The sequence below is a fragment of the Choloepus didactylus genome, chromosome 9, assembly GCF_015220235.1.
Source record: "Choloepus didactylus isolate mChoDid1 chromosome 9, mChoDid1.pri, whole genome shotgun sequence".
Taxonomy (NCBI): domain Eukaryota; kingdom Metazoa; phylum Chordata; class Mammalia; order Pilosa; family Megalonychidae; genus Choloepus; species Choloepus didactylus.
Window position 1 is genome coordinate 28,625,777 of NC_051315.1, and position 22,028 is coordinate 28,647,804.

The 22,028-nt window shown below is 37.3% G+C and overlaps 1 protein-coding gene across 5 annotated transcripts in view; it reads right to left on the reverse strand.

The window, feature by feature from the left end:
• Positions 1-22,028, reverse strand: part of LRP1B (LDL receptor related protein 1B) — a 1,893,223-nt gene that overhangs the window by 305,417 nt on the left and 1,565,778 nt on the right. For all 5 annotated transcript variants that reach the window (XM_037849262.1, XM_037849261.1, XM_037849260.1 and 2 more), the window contains one exon: positions 292-484. In XM_037849262.1, coding sequence (XP_037705190.1) covers positions 292-484 — 193 coding nt within the window. The remainder of the gene's footprint in view (positions 1-291; positions 485-22,028) is intronic.

Below are 22,028 nucleotides of genomic sequence, written 5' to 3' on the forward strand. Positions count from 1 at the left end.
TTTCATGGTAACAGTTTGATTTGCATGTTCAAAGATATGAGAGATGAGAGTGGAATAAAATTCCAGAAACAAATACTTAATTAGAAATGGATCATCCCTCTGGTGATAAATTAAGCACTGTAGGAACTGCCTTACACATTTCAAATAATTCAATATATTGAATAGTAACATTCTGAACACTCGTCCCAGAGAATGTTAGGAAAACAAAATACATCTAAGTATTATTAGAAAACATAGAAAATTTTCATGATTATGTAATTAAGAAAATATTTGTTCTCTTTTGCAACTTACAGCTATTGGTGTCATTGGCAACAGCAATGATTCCCATTGGTTGATGGGGAATATCAGAACGCAGAATTTTTGTATCTCCTCCTGTGTACTTGTTGGAACGCAGGATGGCTCTTCTTCCCCAGTCTGACCAGAAGATATAATTGTCATAAATAGCCAGACTGAGGAAAGTCCCTGGCCCTGATTTGACAATCACCTGGAATAAATTAAAACAGCATATTTTTATAATGAAGAGACAGCTATTCATATATCTGAAACCACTTTTGCTTCAAAAATGAAACAGGGATTAAGATTAGTTGGACTTAAATCAATAGAAATAATCAGATAAGAATGACATTTCACTAAAGGGGTTATCATAATATGCTTTGTAGTTTGTCTAAAATGTTTTAATTATCTTTAGTGTTTGCAATGTGCTTACTTAATATTTTAAGCATACTTCCATTTAATAATGATACAGTTCTTCCACACAACTGTGTTTTTCTGTATTATAACCCAAATCACCAATCCAAAATAGGAGACTAATTTTTGATAACTGATAGACATTTGTTTATCTTTAAGAAATCACCAAATATATAGCAGATACTCACCAAGGTCTCAGAATATTATATGGAATTTAAAGACCCGTAAGAGCCAAGCTCTTCCTTCAGGAGGCATATAGCATGAATGATTAAACTAGATTTACATATACTGGTGATAAAAGCTTAAAAGTAAGACCAAACTTCTGTTCAGTATTCAAACGGGTCCTGCCTCAGCAATGGGGAATAATTAATCCTAGATAAACTCTACTCCTATCTAACAAACCTTAAAAACAAGATCTGAAAAGATTAAACTATTTCCAAGTGACGTAACTGCCTCCCAGAAGAAAACTCAAGAAATTTTTGGGAATATAGAAATTCATAGCAAGAAAAAGAAAGTCTCAAATAATTGACCTCAGCTTTCACCTTAAGAAATTAGGAAATGAAAAGGAAATGAAACCCAACATAAGCAGAACAAAGGGAAGAAGAAAGATCAGAATGGAAATCAAAGAAACAGAAAACAGAAAAGCAAACAAGAAAAGTTAATGGAACAAAAAATTGATTCTTCAAGGTCAACAAAACAGGTAATATACTATGACAAAGTGGGGTTTATCCCAGGAAAACAGGTTGATTTATGTTAAAAAAAAAAAGGCTAATTCACCTTATTGACAAACTAAAGAAGAAAACTCATGAATATCTCATTAGATGGAGAAAACATTTGACAAAATCCAACATCCATTCATAATAATATTTAAAAAGGAAAACTCTCAGCAAATCATGAATAGAAAGAAAACTAGGAATAATGCAGGGATGTCTGCTCCCTCTCACTACTTCTACTCAATATTGTAACAGAATTTCTAGTACTCTAAGGCAAGCAAAAAAAAAAAAAAAGGTAAAAGAAAAAGAAAAAAAAAAGAAAAAGGATCTGGATTGTAAAGGAAGAAGTCAAACTTTTTATTTGTAGATAACATGACATTCTGTGTAGAAAATCTGATAGAATCTACAAAAGTAAAAGCTACTAGAACTAATAAGTGAATTTGATAAATTTGCAGGTACAAGATTGCTATAAATATCAATTCTATTTCTATATACTGGCAATGAACAATTGGAAACGGAAATTTAAAAAAATACCTTTTATTACAGTATCAGCAAATATGAAATACTCTGAGATAAATGACAAGATATACGCAAGACCCTGAGAACTACAAAATATTGTTGAAAGACATTAACAAAATCCTGCATACCTGAAGAGATATACCCCTTTCACATGGTTTGCAAGAAACAATGCTGTTAAGATGTCATTTCTTGTCAAATTAATAAATTCAATGCACTGTCAATAAAAATCCTGCAAACCTTTTATAGAAATTGACAAGCTGGTTCTAAGATTTATGTGGAAGTGTAAAGAACCTAGAATAGTCAAAACAATTTTGAAAAGTAAAAGTTGCAGGACTAACACTCCCTTCTTTTAAAATATCATAAACTGACAGTTATCAAGATGGTGTGGTATAGGCAAAACAGAAGACAAATACATCGATAAAACAGAATAGAGAGTGCAGAAATGGACCCACACATGGACAGATAAATTTTTACAAAATTGCAAAGTCTATTAAGGTTTTTCAACAAATGGTGCTTGAACAACTAAATATACATATGGAAAAAAAAAAGAACTTCCATTCATACCTCATACCATATTCAAAAACTAATTCAAAATAAATCACAGACCTAAGTACAAATGCTAGCATCATAGTATTTCTAGAAGAAAACATAGAAGACAATATTTGTGACCTTGGATTGGACAAAGATTTCTTAGGTGTGTGTGCTGGTTTGAATGCACTATGTCCCTCAGAAAAAGCCATTTTCTTTGAAGCAATCCTGTGGGGCAGACATATTAGTGGGGATTAAGTTGGAATGTTTGGATTAGGTTGTTTGCATGGAAATGTGCCCCACCCAACTGTAGGTGATAACTCTGATGAGATATTTCCATGGAGGCACGGCCCCACCCATTCAGGGTGGGCCTTGATCAGTGGAGCCATATAAATGAGCTGATGGGCAGAGGGAACTCAGTGCAGCTGCAGCTGTGAGTGACATTTTGAAGAGGAACTACAGCCAAGACGGACACTTTGAAGAAAGCACAGGAACTGCAGATGAGAGACAGTTTGAAGACGGCCGTTGAAAGCAGACTCTTGCTCCAGAGAAGCTAAGAGAGGACAAATACCCCAAGTGCAACTGAGAGTGACATTCTAAAAAGGAGCTGTGGCTTAGAGAGGAACGTCCTGGGAGAAAGCCATTTTGAAACAAGAACTTTGGAGCAGACGCCAGCCACGTGCCTTCCCATCTAACAGAGGTTTTCTGGACACCATTGGCCACCCTCCAGTGAAGGTACCCGATTGCTGACATGTTACCTTGGACACTTTATGGCCTTAAGACTGTAACTGTGTAACCAAATAAACCCCCTTTTATAAAAGCCAATTCATCTCTGGTGTTTTGCATTCCAGCAGCATTAGCAAACTAGAACAGTATGACACTAAAAGGACAAACCATTTAACAAATTGATAAACTGGACATCAAAATTTTAAACTTTCCTCCTTCAAACAAGGTAAGATAATGAAAAGACAAGCCACAGACTATGAGAAAATATTTGCAAATCAAAGATCTGACAAAGGACTTGTATCCAGAATATACAAAGAACTCTCAAATTTGTATCTTACCAACCTTCTGATAAAGATGGCTTAGTAATTAATATCCAATTTAGAAAAGTAGAGTTTACTTAGTTATCTCTATTCAGAAATCACTGACATGTCATGAAACGGCATAGACCTGCATCCCAGAATGCCTACATTCAAATGGGGGATTGTCACTCACTAACAGAGTGTATTTGGGAAAGACGCTTCACAGATTTGAGTTTTAGTTTGCTCATCTCTAAGATGGGGCAGATCAAATATTCACCTCAACAATTTCACATTATTGTTGCAAGGATATATGTGAAAATATTTTGAAAATGGTAAATTGCTATATATATGATTTTGTATTTATTTAATTTGGCTATCAGATCTAGGTTGGTAATAACTTTTTTGATTTTTTGACTAAGGAGATATTCTAAATTAATTATTTTTATTTAAAAATCAAACTAAGAAACCTAAATAGGGATTTTTTTTTTAGAAAGACAAGTATCAATTTGATTTTTTTGGCCTCTGTATTAATATTCCATGAAGGTTATTTTCCCCTGTATTTAGGGGGAAAAAAAGAATTACAGGAATAATAACTCCATAGGAATGGTCATGAAGAAATAACTGTTTAGATAATTAAACATAAAAAAGCATACAACAATACAAACCAATAAGAGAAGTGATAATACGAGACACTATTGTAAATATTTATCAATATAACCTCATTTAATCTTTAAAATTATTCCTTGAGACAGAGATTATTGCCAATTTTATACATATATAAAGCAGGTGAGGTTTAGAGAGATTTTACAACTTGCCAACAGTGATAGCTAATGTGGGAGCAGGAATTTGATATGAGTTTCTTTTTTTTTTTTTTTTTTTAATTCAGTTCTACTGAGCTATATTCACATACCATACAATCATCCATGGTGTACAATCAACCATTTACAGTACCATTTGATAAGAGTTTTAACTCTAAATTATAATGGCAAATATTTACAAAATTGCTTATCATGTGCCAGGCACTAATCTAAATGTTTTACTAGTAAACTGTGGCAAAAATGTAATCTCCTTTATACGTACAAGAAAATTTAGAGACATAGCAATTAAGTAACTCAGCTGTAGTAGCAAAGGTGATACAATCACACTGGGGGTTACACCCAGTGTTTACATTGTCAGACATCATATAATACTGTCTCCAAATCCCAATCCCCTCCAACACCACAGGTTGCCTTCTTAGAAATTAATAGATTCTATGACAAAACATTTACTGAATACTAAAATTGATATTGTTTGGAGAAAACAAACAATTTTAGGAATATGGTAATTTTTAAAATAAATCTCATCTCTCTCCCCCATCCTATATCAAATCCTAAATGTTTCATGAGATAATTAAAAATGAGATCTTCCTCATTTCCCAAACCCCACCTCATTCATTCCAAATTAACTGCTATTACCTCTTATAAAACAATTACTTCCTTTTTTTTTTCTGAGTACCTAAGTAACTTCTGTTCTATAGAGCAGTATTTCTCAAACTTTAATGTGCATACAAATCACTTTGAAATTTTGTTAAAATTCAGGTTTTGTTTCACAAGGCCAAGGGTGGATCCTGAGATTCTGTGGGTCTAGCAAGCTCCCAGGTGTTGCTGCCGCTGATTCAGAGACCCACTCTGAAAAACAAGAATTATAAAATATAGAAAAGTAAAGGAAGAAATTAAACAATCTCACCACGTAGGTATAATCACTCATCGTTGTATATTAAGAAGATATATATCTCTTTTCTTTTCTTTTTTTTTTTTTTTTTTGCTTACAAATTGGAATCATAGGCTATGCTTCTGTATTCACATAAAAGTGAGATGATGGAACTTCCAGCACCAGCCATAATGGGGTGAGCCCACTACACCTATCTTTCCCACTGATTACAATTTTCGGATTATAATGTTTTAGCAACAAGAGCTGAAAATTAGTACTAGGAAGTTGAGTGGCAGCAAATGGGCAGGGTGGGGAGGGGGCAGAACAAAAAGCTATTTTTACTGCCAGTAATTTTTTTTTCCTATTTTATCTGGCACCATCCCAGTAATTGAACTAGCTGATGATTCACTAAGTTTGTGTTGACCACTTACTCTCAAAGAGAAGGGATTTGATTTCTCTTCTATTTTCAGTTGTTCCCCCAACTCACACATGGAGGTCACCTGGAAGATACGGCAGCCTGGGGTTACCTCTTCCAGTCAGGGCTCAGGAGGGGTCCACACCAGTCATAGCTTTCCTCTGAGTCAGGAGACTTTTGCAGTACATCTGCTCAGGTGACTGCCCTTTGTCTGGCTTCACTAAAAATCTGGTATGTAAATTGCAACCCAAAGGAAATATTTTAGCATTGAATTGGGTTTTTGTTTTTTGTTTTGTTTTGTTTTGTTTCCCTTCTGGCATCTCCTTTACCCATTTCACTGGCTATAATGATATTGGTAGGTTCCTATCTATGTTAAAGATTTGCCCATCTTCAACCCTCTTTCCATAGTACGGAAGAGCTCAAGACTGAAAGTGACAGTCACAAGAGCATGCTAAAGCTCCTTGGCTTACGAGTAAAATTAATTTAAAATTTTTAATTTAAGCAACTATTCCCAAGATGCGTTTATCTTGATCTGCAATATGTTAGGACATAATATTTTACAAAATAATGAGATTTTACATATGTTCTCTTGTGCTTAGAAAAATGTTACATATATAAATAAGGGTAGGACATTTTGCTGTAGATGGACTATTTTCACCTTACTTCCACCTCCCTCCAAACACACACAAGCACGCACATACACATGCAGGAGCATGGAAAAACTAATTTAAAATATACTATTGGAAATCTGAGAAGAGTGCTAATATCTATTAAGTATTTAGGTTTATTTTAATATTTTTTTCTTTAGAAATAACATGTTATTTTCTAGTCATGAGTGTAAAAGATAGCCTGTAGGGGGGACTACGGGAAGATGGCAGAGTAGGAAGTTCCAGAATCAGTCCCTCCATCAGAACAACAATTAAACAAGCAGGAATTGTCTGAATCAGCTATGTCAGAACTCCGGAGTCCAGTAGAACGCTGTTCAGAATCTGGGAAAGACCAGGCAGAACAGTCTCATAAATTATGGTAAATGCCAGTAAATTGCTCTCTCTACACCATGGTTACCAATGTCCATTCTGCACTCTCATGGCAGGCAGCAGGGGGGTGCAGCTCCTGGCGTAGACTGTTGGTGCCAGAAAGAGACATAAAAATTCATATCCTAAGATCTGTAGAGGGCACGGGTTGGTCACTGTTCACAGCTTCTGATTAGCTACTTTGGATTATTGGGATCCTGGCTCTGAGGGTGGCCATTGTTCCAATTCACCCTGAACAAGGATGGTGGAGGAGAATAGAGAGCTGGGGAGGACAGTTGAAGGGCTGCATTTGATGGGCAAGCTTTGGGAAGCCATGGAAGAAGCTCTTGGCACACTTCTTGGCCCCTCCAGAGCAATATGAAGCTGGTCAACACTCCCTTTGTGGGCCCATGGCCTCGTTCTGGCTAGGAAAGACTAACCTGGGAAACTCTTCCCCAGCATAGCCCACTTCCCAGAATTTGCCCTCCAGGGAAGAAAAAAAAACAGCTTAGGATAAAGAAAGCAGTGTAAGAAACAATTGAGATGGGGGTCTTAGAGAAAAGGCTTAACTGCTTTAAGTCAAGCTGTGGAGCACCCTGGAAAGGGAGAAGTTCTGTCTCTTGGGAAGTAGAAAGGGTGTTCAAATACCTGTAAAGAGGGGAGCTCCTAAGTCCACTAGCAAAGCACAAATCCAGAACAATCACAGGCCTAGAAAAGACAGGGAGGACCCGGCACTTTGCAATTGCCTTAGGTTGAACTTCCTGATAGGAGAGCTAACACTTCAGAAAATCTCTGTCATGTCACTGGCTGGTACAAACTCAAGAAACAGATATCTCAGGGAATAAATCCCAGAGTTAACATCTGAAAATGTAAAATGTTCAATGTGCAACAAAAGATTGAAAAATAAACAAAGAAACAGGCAATGGTGTCCCATCCAAAGGAAGAGAATTGGAAAGAAAAAGAAAAAACAGTGAAGAAGATCAGACTGTGGACATGCTAGAGAAAGACTTTAAAAAAAAATGACCTTAAATATGATCAAAGAGATGAAGAAAAATACTGAGAAAGAACTAAAGGATATCAGGAAAACAATGAATGAACAATATGAAAATTTAATTAAAGAGATAGAAATTTTAGGAAGGAACCAAACAGAACTGCTAGAATTGAAGTCCACAATAACTGAAATGAAAAATTCCCAAGAAGGTTTCAAAAGCAGATTGGAGCTGGCAGAAAAGAATCAACAAAATCAAAGACCAGACAATTGAAATGAGTCAGGCTGAGGAACCGAGAGGAAAAAAAAATATAGAAAGTGAAAATAGCCTAAGAAGCCACTGGAAGACCATCAGGTGTACCAATATATGCATCAGGGGGTCCCAGGCTGAGAAGAGATAAAGTGGCAGAAGGAATATTCAAAGAAGTAATGATAGAAAACTTCCTGAACTTAGCAAAAGATGTGAATATGCACATCCAAGCCAAGAGAATACCAAACTAGGGTACACTTGAAAAAAAAATATACCCCATTACATACTGATCAAACTGTCAAATGCAAAGCAAAACAGGAGAGTTCTGAAAGCTGCAAGAGAAAAGCAAGGTGTTTTTCAATTAGAAAACCAGAGAGTCCCAATCAGATTAAGTTCTGATTTCTCATCAGAAACCATGAGCCAAGAAGGTAGTGGGGTGAAATGCTTAAACTGCTGAAAGAAAACAATTGCCACCTAAGGATTTTATATCTGGTGGGATGTTCTTTTAAAAATGAGGTAGTTCATCACCACTAGGCTAGCCCTACCAGCAATGATAAAGAGAGTTCTTTACACTAAAAGGAAAGAACTCTAGACGATGGTTCAAAGCAGCATAAAGAAATAAAGACCCTCTGGTAAGCTCATCGTTTAGGTAATTATAAATGTCATTATTATTGAATTTTTTGGTATGTAACTCCAGTTCTTACTTCCTAGTAGGTGCTAAAATGCAAATGCATGAAGTGTAATGATAAATCTATGGTCTGGAGCATAGAATGTGCAAAGATATAATTTGTAACAAGTACAGAAAAAGGTGCGGGGTACAGAAGGGTATAGGAAGTATATGTGCATGCTATTGAAGTCAACTTGCTCTCAAATCAAATATGATTGTTATATATTTAAGATGTTAAATTTTAACCCCGTGGTAACTACAAGGAAAATATATGAAAAACATATCCAGATAGAAATGAGAAAAGACTCATATGAAACAATACAAAAAGTCAAATAAATGTGAAATTTGGCATTAACAGAAGAAATGAAAAACAAAAAAATGGCATAAAACTTATAAAGACTAAATAGAAAACTGGCAGAAGTAAGTAAAATGACACCCTACACAATGGGAAAAAATATCTGGAAAGCACATATCCAATAATGGTTTAATTTCCAGAATATGTAAAGAGATCCTATAACTCAACAACAAAAAGAGAAGCAACCCAATCAAAAAAATGGGCAAAAAACTTGAAAAGACATTTCTCCAAAGAAGATATACAAATAGCCAAAAAGCTCAGGAAAAGATGCTGAACATCATTAGCCATTAGGGATATGCAAATCAAACCACAATGAGATAACATTTTATACATATTAATAGTAGAATGGCTACTATTAATAATAAAAAAAAAAACCCAGAAAATTACGAGTATTGGAAAGGAGGATATGGAGAAATAGAATACTCATTCATTGTTGGTGGAAGTGTAAAATGGTGCAGCTGCCATGGAAGACATTTGGTGGTTCCTCATAAAGTATAGAATTAGCTTATGATCCGGCAATCCCACCTCTAGGTCTATACCCAAAAGAACTGAAGGCAGGGACGTGAACAGATATTTGTACACAAATGTTCAGAGCCACACTATTCACAATTGCCAAAAGACTGAAACAACCCAAGTAGCCATCAAACAATGAATGGATAAACAATTATAGTATATATACACACAATGGAATATTATCCAGCCATAAAAAGGAATGAAGTTTTGATACATGCAATGACATGGATGAACCTTGAAGACATCATGTTGAGTAAAATAAGCCAGACACAAAAGAACAAGTATTCTATGGTCTCATTGGTAGGAAATAATTAGAATAAGCAAACTCTTGTAGTAAGAATCTAGAACGTAGGTTACAAGGGGATGGGGTGAGGACATGGGGAGTTAAGTCTCAAAATGCACAGAGTTCCTATTTGGGATGATGGAAAAGTTTGGGTAATGGATAGCGGGGATGGTACCAAAATATTGTGAATATAATTAACAACATTGAATTATATATTTGAATGTGTTTAAAAAGGGAAAAAATTAAGTTGTATGTATGTTCTAGAAATAAAAAAGAAAATCAAAAATCACAGTACTGCACAATCCAAACAATAAGCCCAAGTTAAACCATGGCTTATTGTTAACAGTAAAATGATAAAGATGTGTTTTCATCAATCGTAACAAATTTTGTCTTCTGAAAATTTGTCTACGTTGTCACCAAAAGTCCATTTGGTATATAACAACTTTTGAGTCTTAACCCTGATTGAGTTTAGTAGTTTACTTTTCTACTTCTGCTGACACTGAGGATAGTGGAAAAGGGCAATATTAAATTCAGCCTATAATTATGCACGTCGCTTTCATAGGGTACAATAGGTCCTGTTAAAAACTAAGCTAACTCCAGCCATCTCATCTCATTGGTTAAATTTCCATATGGAATACAGACATGAAATCCACTAAATTACACTTTCCTATCTCCACGTTAGGACACTGTTATCAAGAGTTCACAAATCCTGCACATTGAAAGCCTACTCAGTACCCTAAGTTACAGAGCAGAAGAAGCTCTGCTATCATAAACTGTACTCTAACATGTTTGGTAAAGCACCAGTATGGCATAATTTTGAAGCTCTTCCACTTTGAGCCTATAAATAAGCTTGTGTTTTAAAAGAATATCTCATGTCTATTCAGAAAATGCGTTTTTTGACACAAGTCACTTAATCTCACATTTGTCCTAGATAGACAATTAAATTGGTTTCTTGGAGATGCAACATAGATTTGAAATTTATGTGTCAGGATTCATAGTCATTATTGTATGCCTTTTGTATCTTGGAATTTCATTTATATTTTACCGGTGAAAGCACTGGAACAATCAAGGAAAACAGAAATACTCAGTTTATAAGCTAGACATATTTGCCAAAACCCAGATGCTAAATGTTGGACCAAACAATTGAAAAGTCAAGCAGATGGGAGGCTTCTCAAACACCCCAGGTGATGGTCTCAGTAACATGATCATAAATGCTCATTATGAGAAACAACTCGGCCCCTGCCATCACCAGGTATGACAAAGTGCTGCAGCTTGCAAAGTCATAGTTGGAGCTGATTTAGCCTGGTGATGGGGGAAATCAGCTACTTCAACTGAGGAGGAATCAATTTAAGAATAGATGTCTACATTTAACTTGTCTGAGTGAGTCTGTCGAACAAATACAAAATGCCTAAATGCCACTGTCAAATACAAAATGCCTAAATGCCACCGTCAAATACAAAATGCCTAAATGCCACTGTCATCTAACCAAATTTTAAAGAAACAACATTCAAAGCAGTCACCTAAAAAACTGCCCTGTTGTGTCCTCGATGCTCTTAGAAAAAACTGTACATACACGCAAACTAAAATTTCTTTACGTTAATACTGAATCTTCTATTCATCTCATCAGAAACTCTTGTAACAAGAAAAGCAATCCTTTAAATAACTCACCTACAAACAGAAAGCATGATTGCCTAATTTTCTATTTCTAGAGCTTCTCAGTAGCCTAAGTCCTTTGGGAGATTGTATCAGCCAGTCTTGAAGCAGGAAATATCTGGCATGTTCCAATTAGGATAACTTGAGGAGGGATAAACCAAGGGATCTTCATAAGGGTGTCATCAGGGAGTAGGAAACCTTTATATGGTGAAGGACCATGGAGATTTTGGAATTTCTAGGCTTGAAGTGACAATGGGCAAGGTTGATTTCCAGGGAAAGAAAAGGAGAGAACCACCTTGAGAGGAAATACCAGCCTTTGTTAGAGACCCTTCAGAGTAAGAGATTGGAAATAAATTACCTTGATTTTACACTCCCTCCTCCCTCTTACCTCTCTGTTGGCTAAACTCAGCCAGATGCCAGAGGGCATGGGAGCCGGCTGACCACACACGTCAGCCTCTTAGGGGAAGAGAACATGTGGAGTAGAAAGAACCCTATTCTGAGACTCACTGTTCTTCCTTGGATGAGTCTTTTGGCTTCTCATTATGTAAAATGAGACGACTGGAAGGCAATGCTTTAGCTTTGCTCCTTTTCCAAGGGAACAATGTGGTAATACATCCCCTTAGGTCACACAAAGAACTAATGAAAAGAAATATAAACTGTGAGACTTCTGAAACATTACAATCATTCCTAAATGGAATTTGGAGAAGTTTTACATATTTTGATTTTCTCAACTTCATGTATGATTGTAGTTCTCAAAGTTAAAGCATATCCAAAATTCTAGTTTAGACAGATTTTGACAGTTTGAGATTCATAAGCTTGTCTATATGGCTGTATCAATAGAGTAAAATTAAAAAAAAAAAAAAAAAAAAACTGAATATAGTTCCTTCTGCTTTGAATTCTTTCCAAACACATCCACTGTATACAAAATCAAGAGTGATTTCCTTTGCGAATCCTCCTCCAGCTGGCAAAATGGCTTCTTCCTCTGCATATCCAAAGAGCTTTTATATACCATATTGTAAAGCTTATCAGAAGATAACATAATATTTTGTGTTTATCAGTCTCCCTGGCAAAAATGAAAATTCTGAAACTAGGCATGGTATCTTTTCATTTTTTGTAAACCAACGGCTTAGAACCTATTTAACATTCAGTAATTTATTGACATAATAAATGCATAAATGAGTATCTGTGTCTGCTTCTGTTTTTGCTTTTCTTAAGATATATACGTATGTGTGTGTGTGTGTGTGTGTGTGTGTGTGTATATTTCCAATTAAGCTTTGAACCTCATTTGCTTATGTATACAAAGATAAATGTTTTTCTCTGCAAAATGATGTTACTAACTTTTATGTTTTACTGAAGTATTATAGACATAATCTTCTTAGGAGCATAATCATATCATTGATAAATATTTTAAAGCCATTACCCTCTAGATCATTATCTAAATACCACTTTCCTGGATTTTTAATATTTTAGTAGCAAAAGAGAAGGAGCTAGTCAGGGATATATATGAAATAATATATTTAATTAAAAACATCATATTCCAAGTTCAGTATGCCATGCTGAAATGCTTATATTCAATTTTCAAATTGAGCTTCATAGAATCAGACAAAAATCAAGTATCATTTGAAACACTGGAATGTAAGATGTTAAAATTGACTTACACAAAGGAAGACATATGTATGCACAAATATGTGTTTGTCTGTGTATGTTTTTATGTGTGAGTGTATGTGTGACTGAAAGAGTCAAGAAGAACAGAAATAAATTAAACTCCTAAATTAAACTCTGGAGACAGAATGTTTGGGTTCCTATCTAACAAGTCTTTTACTTTTCACTTCTTGGGACCTCATTTTTCTCACTTAAAAAAAAGAAATATATATATATGTAATAATGTCAATCATGGAGTTATGGAAAAGAATAAATAATTTGCATAAAACAGCATGGTGACATAGAATTTAAATACTTTCAATTTATTCCTCTCTTAAAAAGGGTTGCAAACTATAAAGAATCAACTTAAAAACAAACTTTTCCAACGAATTGCCATTTATAAATTGAATGTTTGTTTCAAATTCTGTGTTTATCACATCACCAAGCATACGCTTATAAATAAAACTAATATTTGCTTTGATAAAATCCTTGAATTCCATTTTATTTTTTTGCTGGCATGTCAATTGAAGCGTTCTACTAGGGGTCCTTAGGGTTATTATGCCTGCTTATTTTGAGGTAAAATTAAAAAGTGGTGATTTTAATAAAGTAAGTCATATGACATGGACACTGGCTGTCCCTTGGTTCTTATCCACTTTCACTATTAGAACTGCAACTGATTGATACAAACAGATGGCGTTACACTGACCAGTTATGAGATCTACAGTTCTGGAAATCAAGGAGTTTTGTTTGTTTGTTGTGTGTGTGTGACAGGGAGGGTGGACGTCTCTTTGGAACAAACTATTCTAAACAATCTCATGTTTACTACCCAAAACAAAACAAAACACAAAAAACAAACCTCATTTGATTTGTTAAATGTCAACCTGGAGAAAGTGACATTAGGTTTATGATCAAAGATTGTATAAAAAATGTTTACCTAACCATAGCATTAAATTTTATGTGTAGGCTATCCCAGTCACTTTAATAAACATGGAAACATTTAAAAAATGCATATATAATGGTGGCAAGGCAACTTATTAAAAATGTATTTTAATTTTTATAAATATGTGGTAACATGATTCCAAAATACAAATCAAATCAAAACATATAAATTAAAAAAAAAAAAAAAAAAACAACTCAGTAAAAACTATTATGAAATCAGGGCTCACAACTATCTGAACTTTCATATACGTATCTGTTTAACTATGTATATAGTTCATTTTCAAATATTTTCATTGAAGTATAATTTACACATAAAATGAGTTTTATCTCATTTTTAACAATAAGAATAATTATGCATACACTTCTTCCCACTTCTGTACTCCTCTACATCAGATGCAAACACTGTCATATTTTTCTTGAGCGATAAAATATTTTTAAGACACTGATTTTTTTATTTTTTTGAACTGGTATGTCTTGCCTGTTTGTTAAGTGTGATTTCCTCTAATCGTTAAAATTAAGAAACATGCTGTAGAAACTTGTCTCAACTTAAAATTTGTCTTACTTAATAGAAGTCTATTAGATGAAGCAGAAATTCAAAACAAAAGTTTAACAATACAAAAGTAAAAACAAAGTTAAAGTAACCTTCCTATATCCAGATTTTAGTGTGTCTGCATGTCTAATATTTTACAAATTTTGTGAAAAGAGCCAAAATCCTTGAGATATTCTATAGTGCCCTATGCAAACTTATCTTCTCTTACCTCTCTGGTAATATCTCCTACAACTCGCCTCCATTCTTTATCGTTCTCTCTGCTCTACTCACACTGTCCTCTTGATTGTGCTTCAAACACACCTAGCACACATAGGGTTTTTACACTGGTGGTTCTCCACAGCTGGGAGATTCTTCCCTAGGATATCTACATAGCCATCTTGCTTACTCCTTTGAGACCTTCTTGTTCAAATAGCACTTTTTCATTGAGGGAAGCCTATATAAAGTTCCATACTGCAACCTGTAATGGTGTAAAATAAATTATATTTGATGTCTTGCATCTTGCCTGGACTAGTCATAAATTCCCCTTTTTAGTGACCAGCCCAGTCAGCCCTGCTCTGGGCATAACCCCAACTAGCAAGGCATGTACCTCCATATGGTATGAATGATAAGAGCCGCGTCAGCTTCCCCAAAGGGCCCTTGCCACTTCAGCTCTTTGTGCTGCATAGTTTAAAGCTGCCAGTCCCCAGCATCCATGGGGAAACCCCACTCCTCCTCTCTGGGTCACAATAAAGGCGAGAGCCCGGGACCCGTATGTCCCTCTTCTCCCCCTACCCCACGCTGACCCTCGTGGGAGCCTAGGCTAGTTAAGCCCAGGCCCCCCTCTGCAGAACTCATTCTCCCCTCCCTCTTGAGGCCATTTGATCTAATAAAATCATCCTTTCATGCAATTCTCAGCTATCAGGCTATGTGTGTCTGTGTCTCATTACCCAAAGAACTTCCACATAACATACAAACCAATTGGTGCAGCGAGCAGGGTGGCTGAACACTGTCCCATAGCAGCCAGGTGGGACTGCCTTTAGGACTAATCTTGCCTTACTCACATGCTGTCCCATGTGGCTAGCAACATTTGCGAAGGCTCCACCACTTGCTGCACTCACTGGAGCTGCTTTGTCACTACCTTTTGTGCCTGTCAGGTGTTGCCTAGGTTACCCACACCAAACTGTGGATCTCCTGCAGAGAGGCATGGTCTGGCTCCCTGGGGTCTGCTTCATGCATCCACCTGCCTTGATCTGGCAAGAGCGGGGACAAAGATCCCTATCACTCTCCCCAAAAGGACAGGCCTGGGAGAGACCATTGAAAATATAGAATAACTTAACCGGCTATCGTCCTACGAAGATAAAGAGGCACACATAAAATACATGAGGGGCCTTTCCCGTGGGGTAAGGACTCGTGAGCCCGTGTTGGCTGTGTCTGCCAGATCACCTGGAGGCACGAGGAGGATGCCATTGTACTGAGATGGAAGCTTCCATTTCTCACCCTGTCTGAGCAGCACCTGGCAGACCTTGTCCAAGGTTAATATACTGTCCCTGCATTTGGGGAATATTTCCCCTGCCAGAGCACAGAAGGAGGGAGAATACTCCTGACCAGGATAACGTGGCACACTGCTGGCTTACCAAAGAATGGAAGGATCTGTGATGCTTGTGTTGCCGCTGCCTTCTCCACTGCCGCTCTTTATCCCCTGCCCCCACAGGTTACAAAGGCTCTAATCCTTGGGGCAAGTATCTCATGGGCAAGTGCAGGGACCTGAGCCTCGCGATGTGCCTGGGCTTTACTGAGCGCCACATCCTATCAGCATGCTGAGATGCTAGTCTTATGAGTACAGGGTTTGAGAGCTTGCCCAATGATCCAGCTGCACTGGCATTAATAGCTGCAGACCATAACCCCACTAAAGTCAATTGGGACGTCCTGAAGAGAGAGGCGGCAGAATGTGAGACACGGTGGATGGAACCCCCAAGTTTTCCAGTAACAACCTGCAAGGTCAAACAATCCCTGAACAGGGAGGATATTTTGAAACTGACATAAAAAAGTTTACCAGGCATTCTTAAGGATTTTGTTCAGCAGGAAGGAGAACGTGCAGTAGACGGGTTGCTAAGGGTATTCAACATTAGTAACTACCCTGCAGATGAGAGCGTTAGCAGGCATTGCTAAGGACTCTGAAACAGACTCTGAGCCCCTCCCTTACTGGCAAACAAAAAGGACACACTGTCCACAGCAGGTATGACTGCCAGCAAATACCACTGGCAAACAATTAATGAGGCCCCGTTGTTAGCTAAAAAGATAGAGACGATGCTATCAATGGGCATAGCATTTCTGTAAGCCACAGACAAAAGAGACCAGGAATTCATCTCCAAACTTTGATACTTTACAGGGAGCCTCCTCTCCCCTAAATTACTGGGCAGCTTTGCTCAGCCTTATCAGCAAGGCTCAGACTACCTAGAAGCTATGGACAGGGTGAAGCTATTGGCAGGCTGTGAGTCACACAGAGTCAGATACTGGTTTATCAGTTCCAGGTCTCCAACTGGGGACCACACGGCCCCTCCCCTGGAAGGCCACTGCCTTCTCCTCCTGCATATCAAAGGCCAGTCCCCCATACCCCCTAGGAGTTGTGACTATTGGAACAATTCTTATTAAACAGCTACTCCTAATGGTGGCACCTTTTCCTCTCTCTTGCCCTACTGTAGGTATTGATGGAATAACACCAAATCTTCAGCTCCCATGGTGGGCCATGCCAAATGGTACCCCCATGGGACTGCCCCTGCCAATCAATGTGATAATTGCTACAATATCATCTGAAACAAGGTATTGTGGGGCTCCTGCCTATAATCTAAGTTCTCCCCAAACAGGGAGCCATTCATTATACCTGCCCTCTCCCCATATAGTAGCCCTATTTGGCCAGTTCTTAAAGCCTCCACCAATTTATTATTCCAACCTTGAAGCATAAGTCCTGCCAATCAAAGGCCCATTTCTAACATCATCTAATTAATTAAAGATACACACAGGGGCAGGGACAATTGCTTTGCTGTTGGCCAACATAGATTAATCCATGCCAATACAAAAAAAAAAAAAAAATCCTAAATACTGTGACTGAAACCTTAACAAATGTCCTTTTTAAAAAACTGCTTACTACTGGCACTATATAGTTGACATCTGATTAAGGGGTGACTCAAGAGAGGGCCTCAAGTGGACCTAGCACACATCATTTACAAAAATAAGGCTGAGCAAACACACCCCATAAAATACAAGGGCCATGAAACTCGGTCAAATTCCTGGGCATCATCTTGTCCTTTAAGGATAGCCAGTTTCCTACTACCATCAAACATAAGCCCACCTCAGGCATTTAGATAATTGTGGGAACCCCGGGCACAGGCATTCATCAAGGACCTTGAAGACTGCACACAGCAGCTTGTGTGTTTCAGAGCAACGTGACTTGACTTCCCCACCTTGTAGGTAAGCCCTAGAATAAAAGCTCATGTCTCAGAACATGTCCAGTGCTTTCTTTAGTCCTTTGGCTACAAAAGCCCTCTTGGGCCATGACAATAATTTACTACACCTATTAGTATTATTCATGTTCTGGAGATAATACATCCCACATCTCACACTCTCATTATACTCATTACAAAGTCACATGTATATCTGCTGCTTTCCATTGGGAGAGCCCCAACAATGTGCCTTACAAATGGCACACTAGGCCATTTTCTGTGTCATGCCCCTTGTCCCATTGGGAACTGATTTTACTTTAGAGGCCTTGGCTATCTCCAAAAATGCTTCTTGGAGTTCTTGGACTAAGCATGGCAAATCCTGCTGCTTATTGGGCTCTTCTAAAAACAGTGGGGCTTACAAGGCCACAACTGGTCAACCTGCACAAGCAGATTACCATGATGCCATGGGTGAGAGATAATTCCCAGCAGCAGCTCAGCACTGCCACTGAAGCTTCCCTAGTAAAATGAAAAGGGAACCTACAGGAGAGCACTAAACCTGGCAAACAGGGCCTTTCCAAATTGCAAATGGATGATGCTCCCCCCATACTCAGCCCCTTGCCCACAGATCTAGAAACACTGGATATGGCAACCCTATTGCCCCCTTCTCCAGCCAAGTGGGGAGCCCTTTGGAACCAATTGTCTGACATAGAAAGGAAATCGATGTATTTCACCAATGGCAATGCCATCATTTATGCAATGTAGCTCACTGAAGGGCCATAGATATCACCTACCCTCAAACACTGCACTTATTCAAGCTGGCTTTTTGGGTTCAGCACAGTTGGCAGAGATGGAAGCGGTCCATTTAGCTCTCTGGGATGTCCTGAGCTGCCAGTTGCCCAATTTCTGCATCTTTGCTAATTCTTGGGTGGTGGTCAAAGCCTGTCAGGGGGCCCAGGCCAAGGGAAACAAAATAATTTTCCCATTTAAAAGGCTCTTGTGGGGAGCTCCACATTTGAAACCAGCTTGCATCCTCACCCTTTTCCCACATACTCAACGAACCACACTGACTTCATTCTTCAATAACACTGCCAATACGCTACCTAAAACTCATTCTTACACAGCATATCCGGTGGGTCCCTCAGACACCGCACACTCAGGCCCCTCAAGCATCCCCTACCAATGGGCAGTTTGGACCTATAACATCTCAGGCCTCAGAGGCTCCACTGCCCTGGTTAGGTAGACACAGTAAAAAGGAATTTTCTTCTAGGCCCATCACTGGCCAAAATAGTTAATAAAGGCTGTGACTTGTAATTCAAAGCCAAACATTGGCATCCCACAGACAGGGTCATGTTCCACAAAGTGAGGATAAATCCTTTTCCCATTGTCATATCAATTACATGGGACCACTTCCCGTCACTGCTGGAGCCACCGGAAAGTTGAGATTATAGAGTCAAAAGTCAGCAGTGGAGTAGTCTGGGTTACCTAGACAGGTGAAGAAAAGCTGCATCTGGTGGATGCCAGTCACTTAAAAAAAAATGATCACCTTTTACCCTGCCACGAGTGCCTATTACCCATACAAAGCAAAACACCCAGGCTGGCAAATACCAGACAAAGAGAGAGCCTTGAGAGAAAGCATTTTGCAATCTCTCAGCAAGGGAGAAACAACACCGAGCCCCACTGTCGTGACACAAGTAGCATACCCAGGCACCGGTCCTCAACAACTATGGCAAAGTTGGTGCTCACCCTTGCTCTGGGTTTTAGCATGTTTGCAGACTGCGTGGGGCACATGCTTACTTACCAAGCCATAGGGCCTCACCAAGCAGTCCCAGCAATGCTTAAACAATATTTGCCAAATTCTAAAATTATACACAAGGATGGGACAGAGGAGATGCCTGGCTATTGCTTCTCAACCATCTGCATAACTCCATTATCCTATTCTACTTTTTATTTATTAGGTTTCTTGTTTATTATGTGTCTTCCCTATTAGAACATAAGCTCTTTGAGATTAGGGATCTTTATCTCCTTTGCTCACTGATGTATCCTAAACACACAGAACAACATCTGGCACCTATTAGGCTTTCAATAAATATTTGTTGGGTGAAAAAATGAAGTTGTTAGCCATCAGCAAAATGCAAATCAAAACCACAATGAGTTACCACTTCACACACATTAAGATGGCTATAATCAAAAAGACAGATACTTACAAGTGCTGGCAAGGATGTGGAGAAATGTAACAATCATACATAATGTAAAATAGTACAGCCAGTAGGAAAACCAGTCTAGGAGTTCCTCAAATGGTTAAACACAGAGTTTCCATATAACCTAGCAAATCCATTCCTAAACATATACCCAAGAGAAATGAAAATACTAAATGAAATCAACACATTTAAATTTGTACAAGAGTGTTCAGAGCATCACTATTCATAATAGCCAAAGAGTAGGATCAACCCAGATGTCTGTAAACTGAGAAATGGATAAATAAAATGTGGTTTTAAAATATGGAATATTATTCAGCAATAAAAAGAAATTAAGTACTGATGTATGCTACAACATGGATGAACCTTGAAAACATTATCCTAAGTGAAAGAAGCTACTCATATAGGACAATATATTATATTATATAATCATATAATATATTATATGATTCCATTTATATGAAATATCCAGAATAGGCAACTCTGCAGAGACAGAAAGAGATTACTGTTTGTCTATGGTTGGAAAGATGGGAGAAATAGGAATCAATGGCTAAGGGATTCTGTTTGATGTAATAAAAATACTCTAAAAAATTGATTGGGTTGACAGTTGCACAATTCTGTGATTAAAAGCCATTGAATCAAACATTTTCAGTGAGTGATCTGTATGATGGTATATGAATTACATATCAAACTGTTAAAAAAAAAAAAGAAAGTAGTGGTACAAACAAGGTTTGAATCCAGGCTTGAATCAAAGCCCTAGCTACTGCTCTATGCTGTATCTATAAACTCATGAGTAAAACATAATCTTGTTCTCAGCAGAGTAAGAGTATAGGCTGCAATATCAAATAATACATATTACAGTTTTTATAGTTTTTGATGAAAATACACAAAAACAACTATGTAGTAGCCTTGCAAAAAATCATTTGATTCTGATCAGGTTCATATATCTAATTGCGCTTTTCAGGTAATATAAGCAACAAATGGAACACGTTAAACAATGCTATGGTATTCATTATGCAAAATCCAGACTGAGAAACTCTACAGGGAAAATTACCTGTTTTTTCTACAACCAAGGAAAATTGCAAATTCCAAAATAACAAAGAGAGAAGAGGACACTCTAAAGTAAACAGATATAAGAGAAATATCAGTTGCTTGCCATATATGGAATTTATCTCAATCTCAATTCAAACAGAAAGGAAAACAAGGCAGATGATAGGGTTTGTTTATGTAGAATAGCCTAAGGAATCTATGAAAAAAGTTATTAGAACTAAAAAGTGAACTTAGTAAGGTCACAGAAAAGAAGGAACAACTATATTTCTCTATATTAGCAATGAAAATTGGAAAGTGAAATTAAATAAAATGCAAATTATAACAACAAAAATATTAACTACTCTAGCTTAGAAAAAGTACAAGATGAACCTAGAAAATCTTGTGCTGCCAGAAAGTAAAGATGTTTTCAAAAAATGGTGGGATGACATAAAGAGGACAAAGAAGTCAACTTGAAGGGCCTCCCCATGGCCACATATGGGACAATTTGAGTAACAAATATTGAGCGCAATAGATTATAACCCACAGATTAAAATAAATATCTGTGAGTCCATACTGACATAAATAATTGAATAAATAAGTAAATGGGGGGTGTCTCTTCGTTAGAGGTAATTCCAATTAACAAATGTGATAAGATTGATTGAGATACAAAATTATAATTTAGCAAACACAATAATAATTGTTTCAGGCAAGGATCATGAATGAATACTAAAATTAGTGGGCAAAAACATGATGAGACACAGTATGTTTAGATAGTTTCAGAAGCTCTTCCTACAAGAATAGTTTTTAATTTCATAGTTAAATAAAGTTACTTTACAATGAAACCTGATTTTTCCTTACATCTTCATTCACTTATTTGTTTATTCATATACCTAACAAGCATTGGAGCATTTTTTTTGCCTTTTTAATGCAATTTTACTGAGATATATTCACATATCA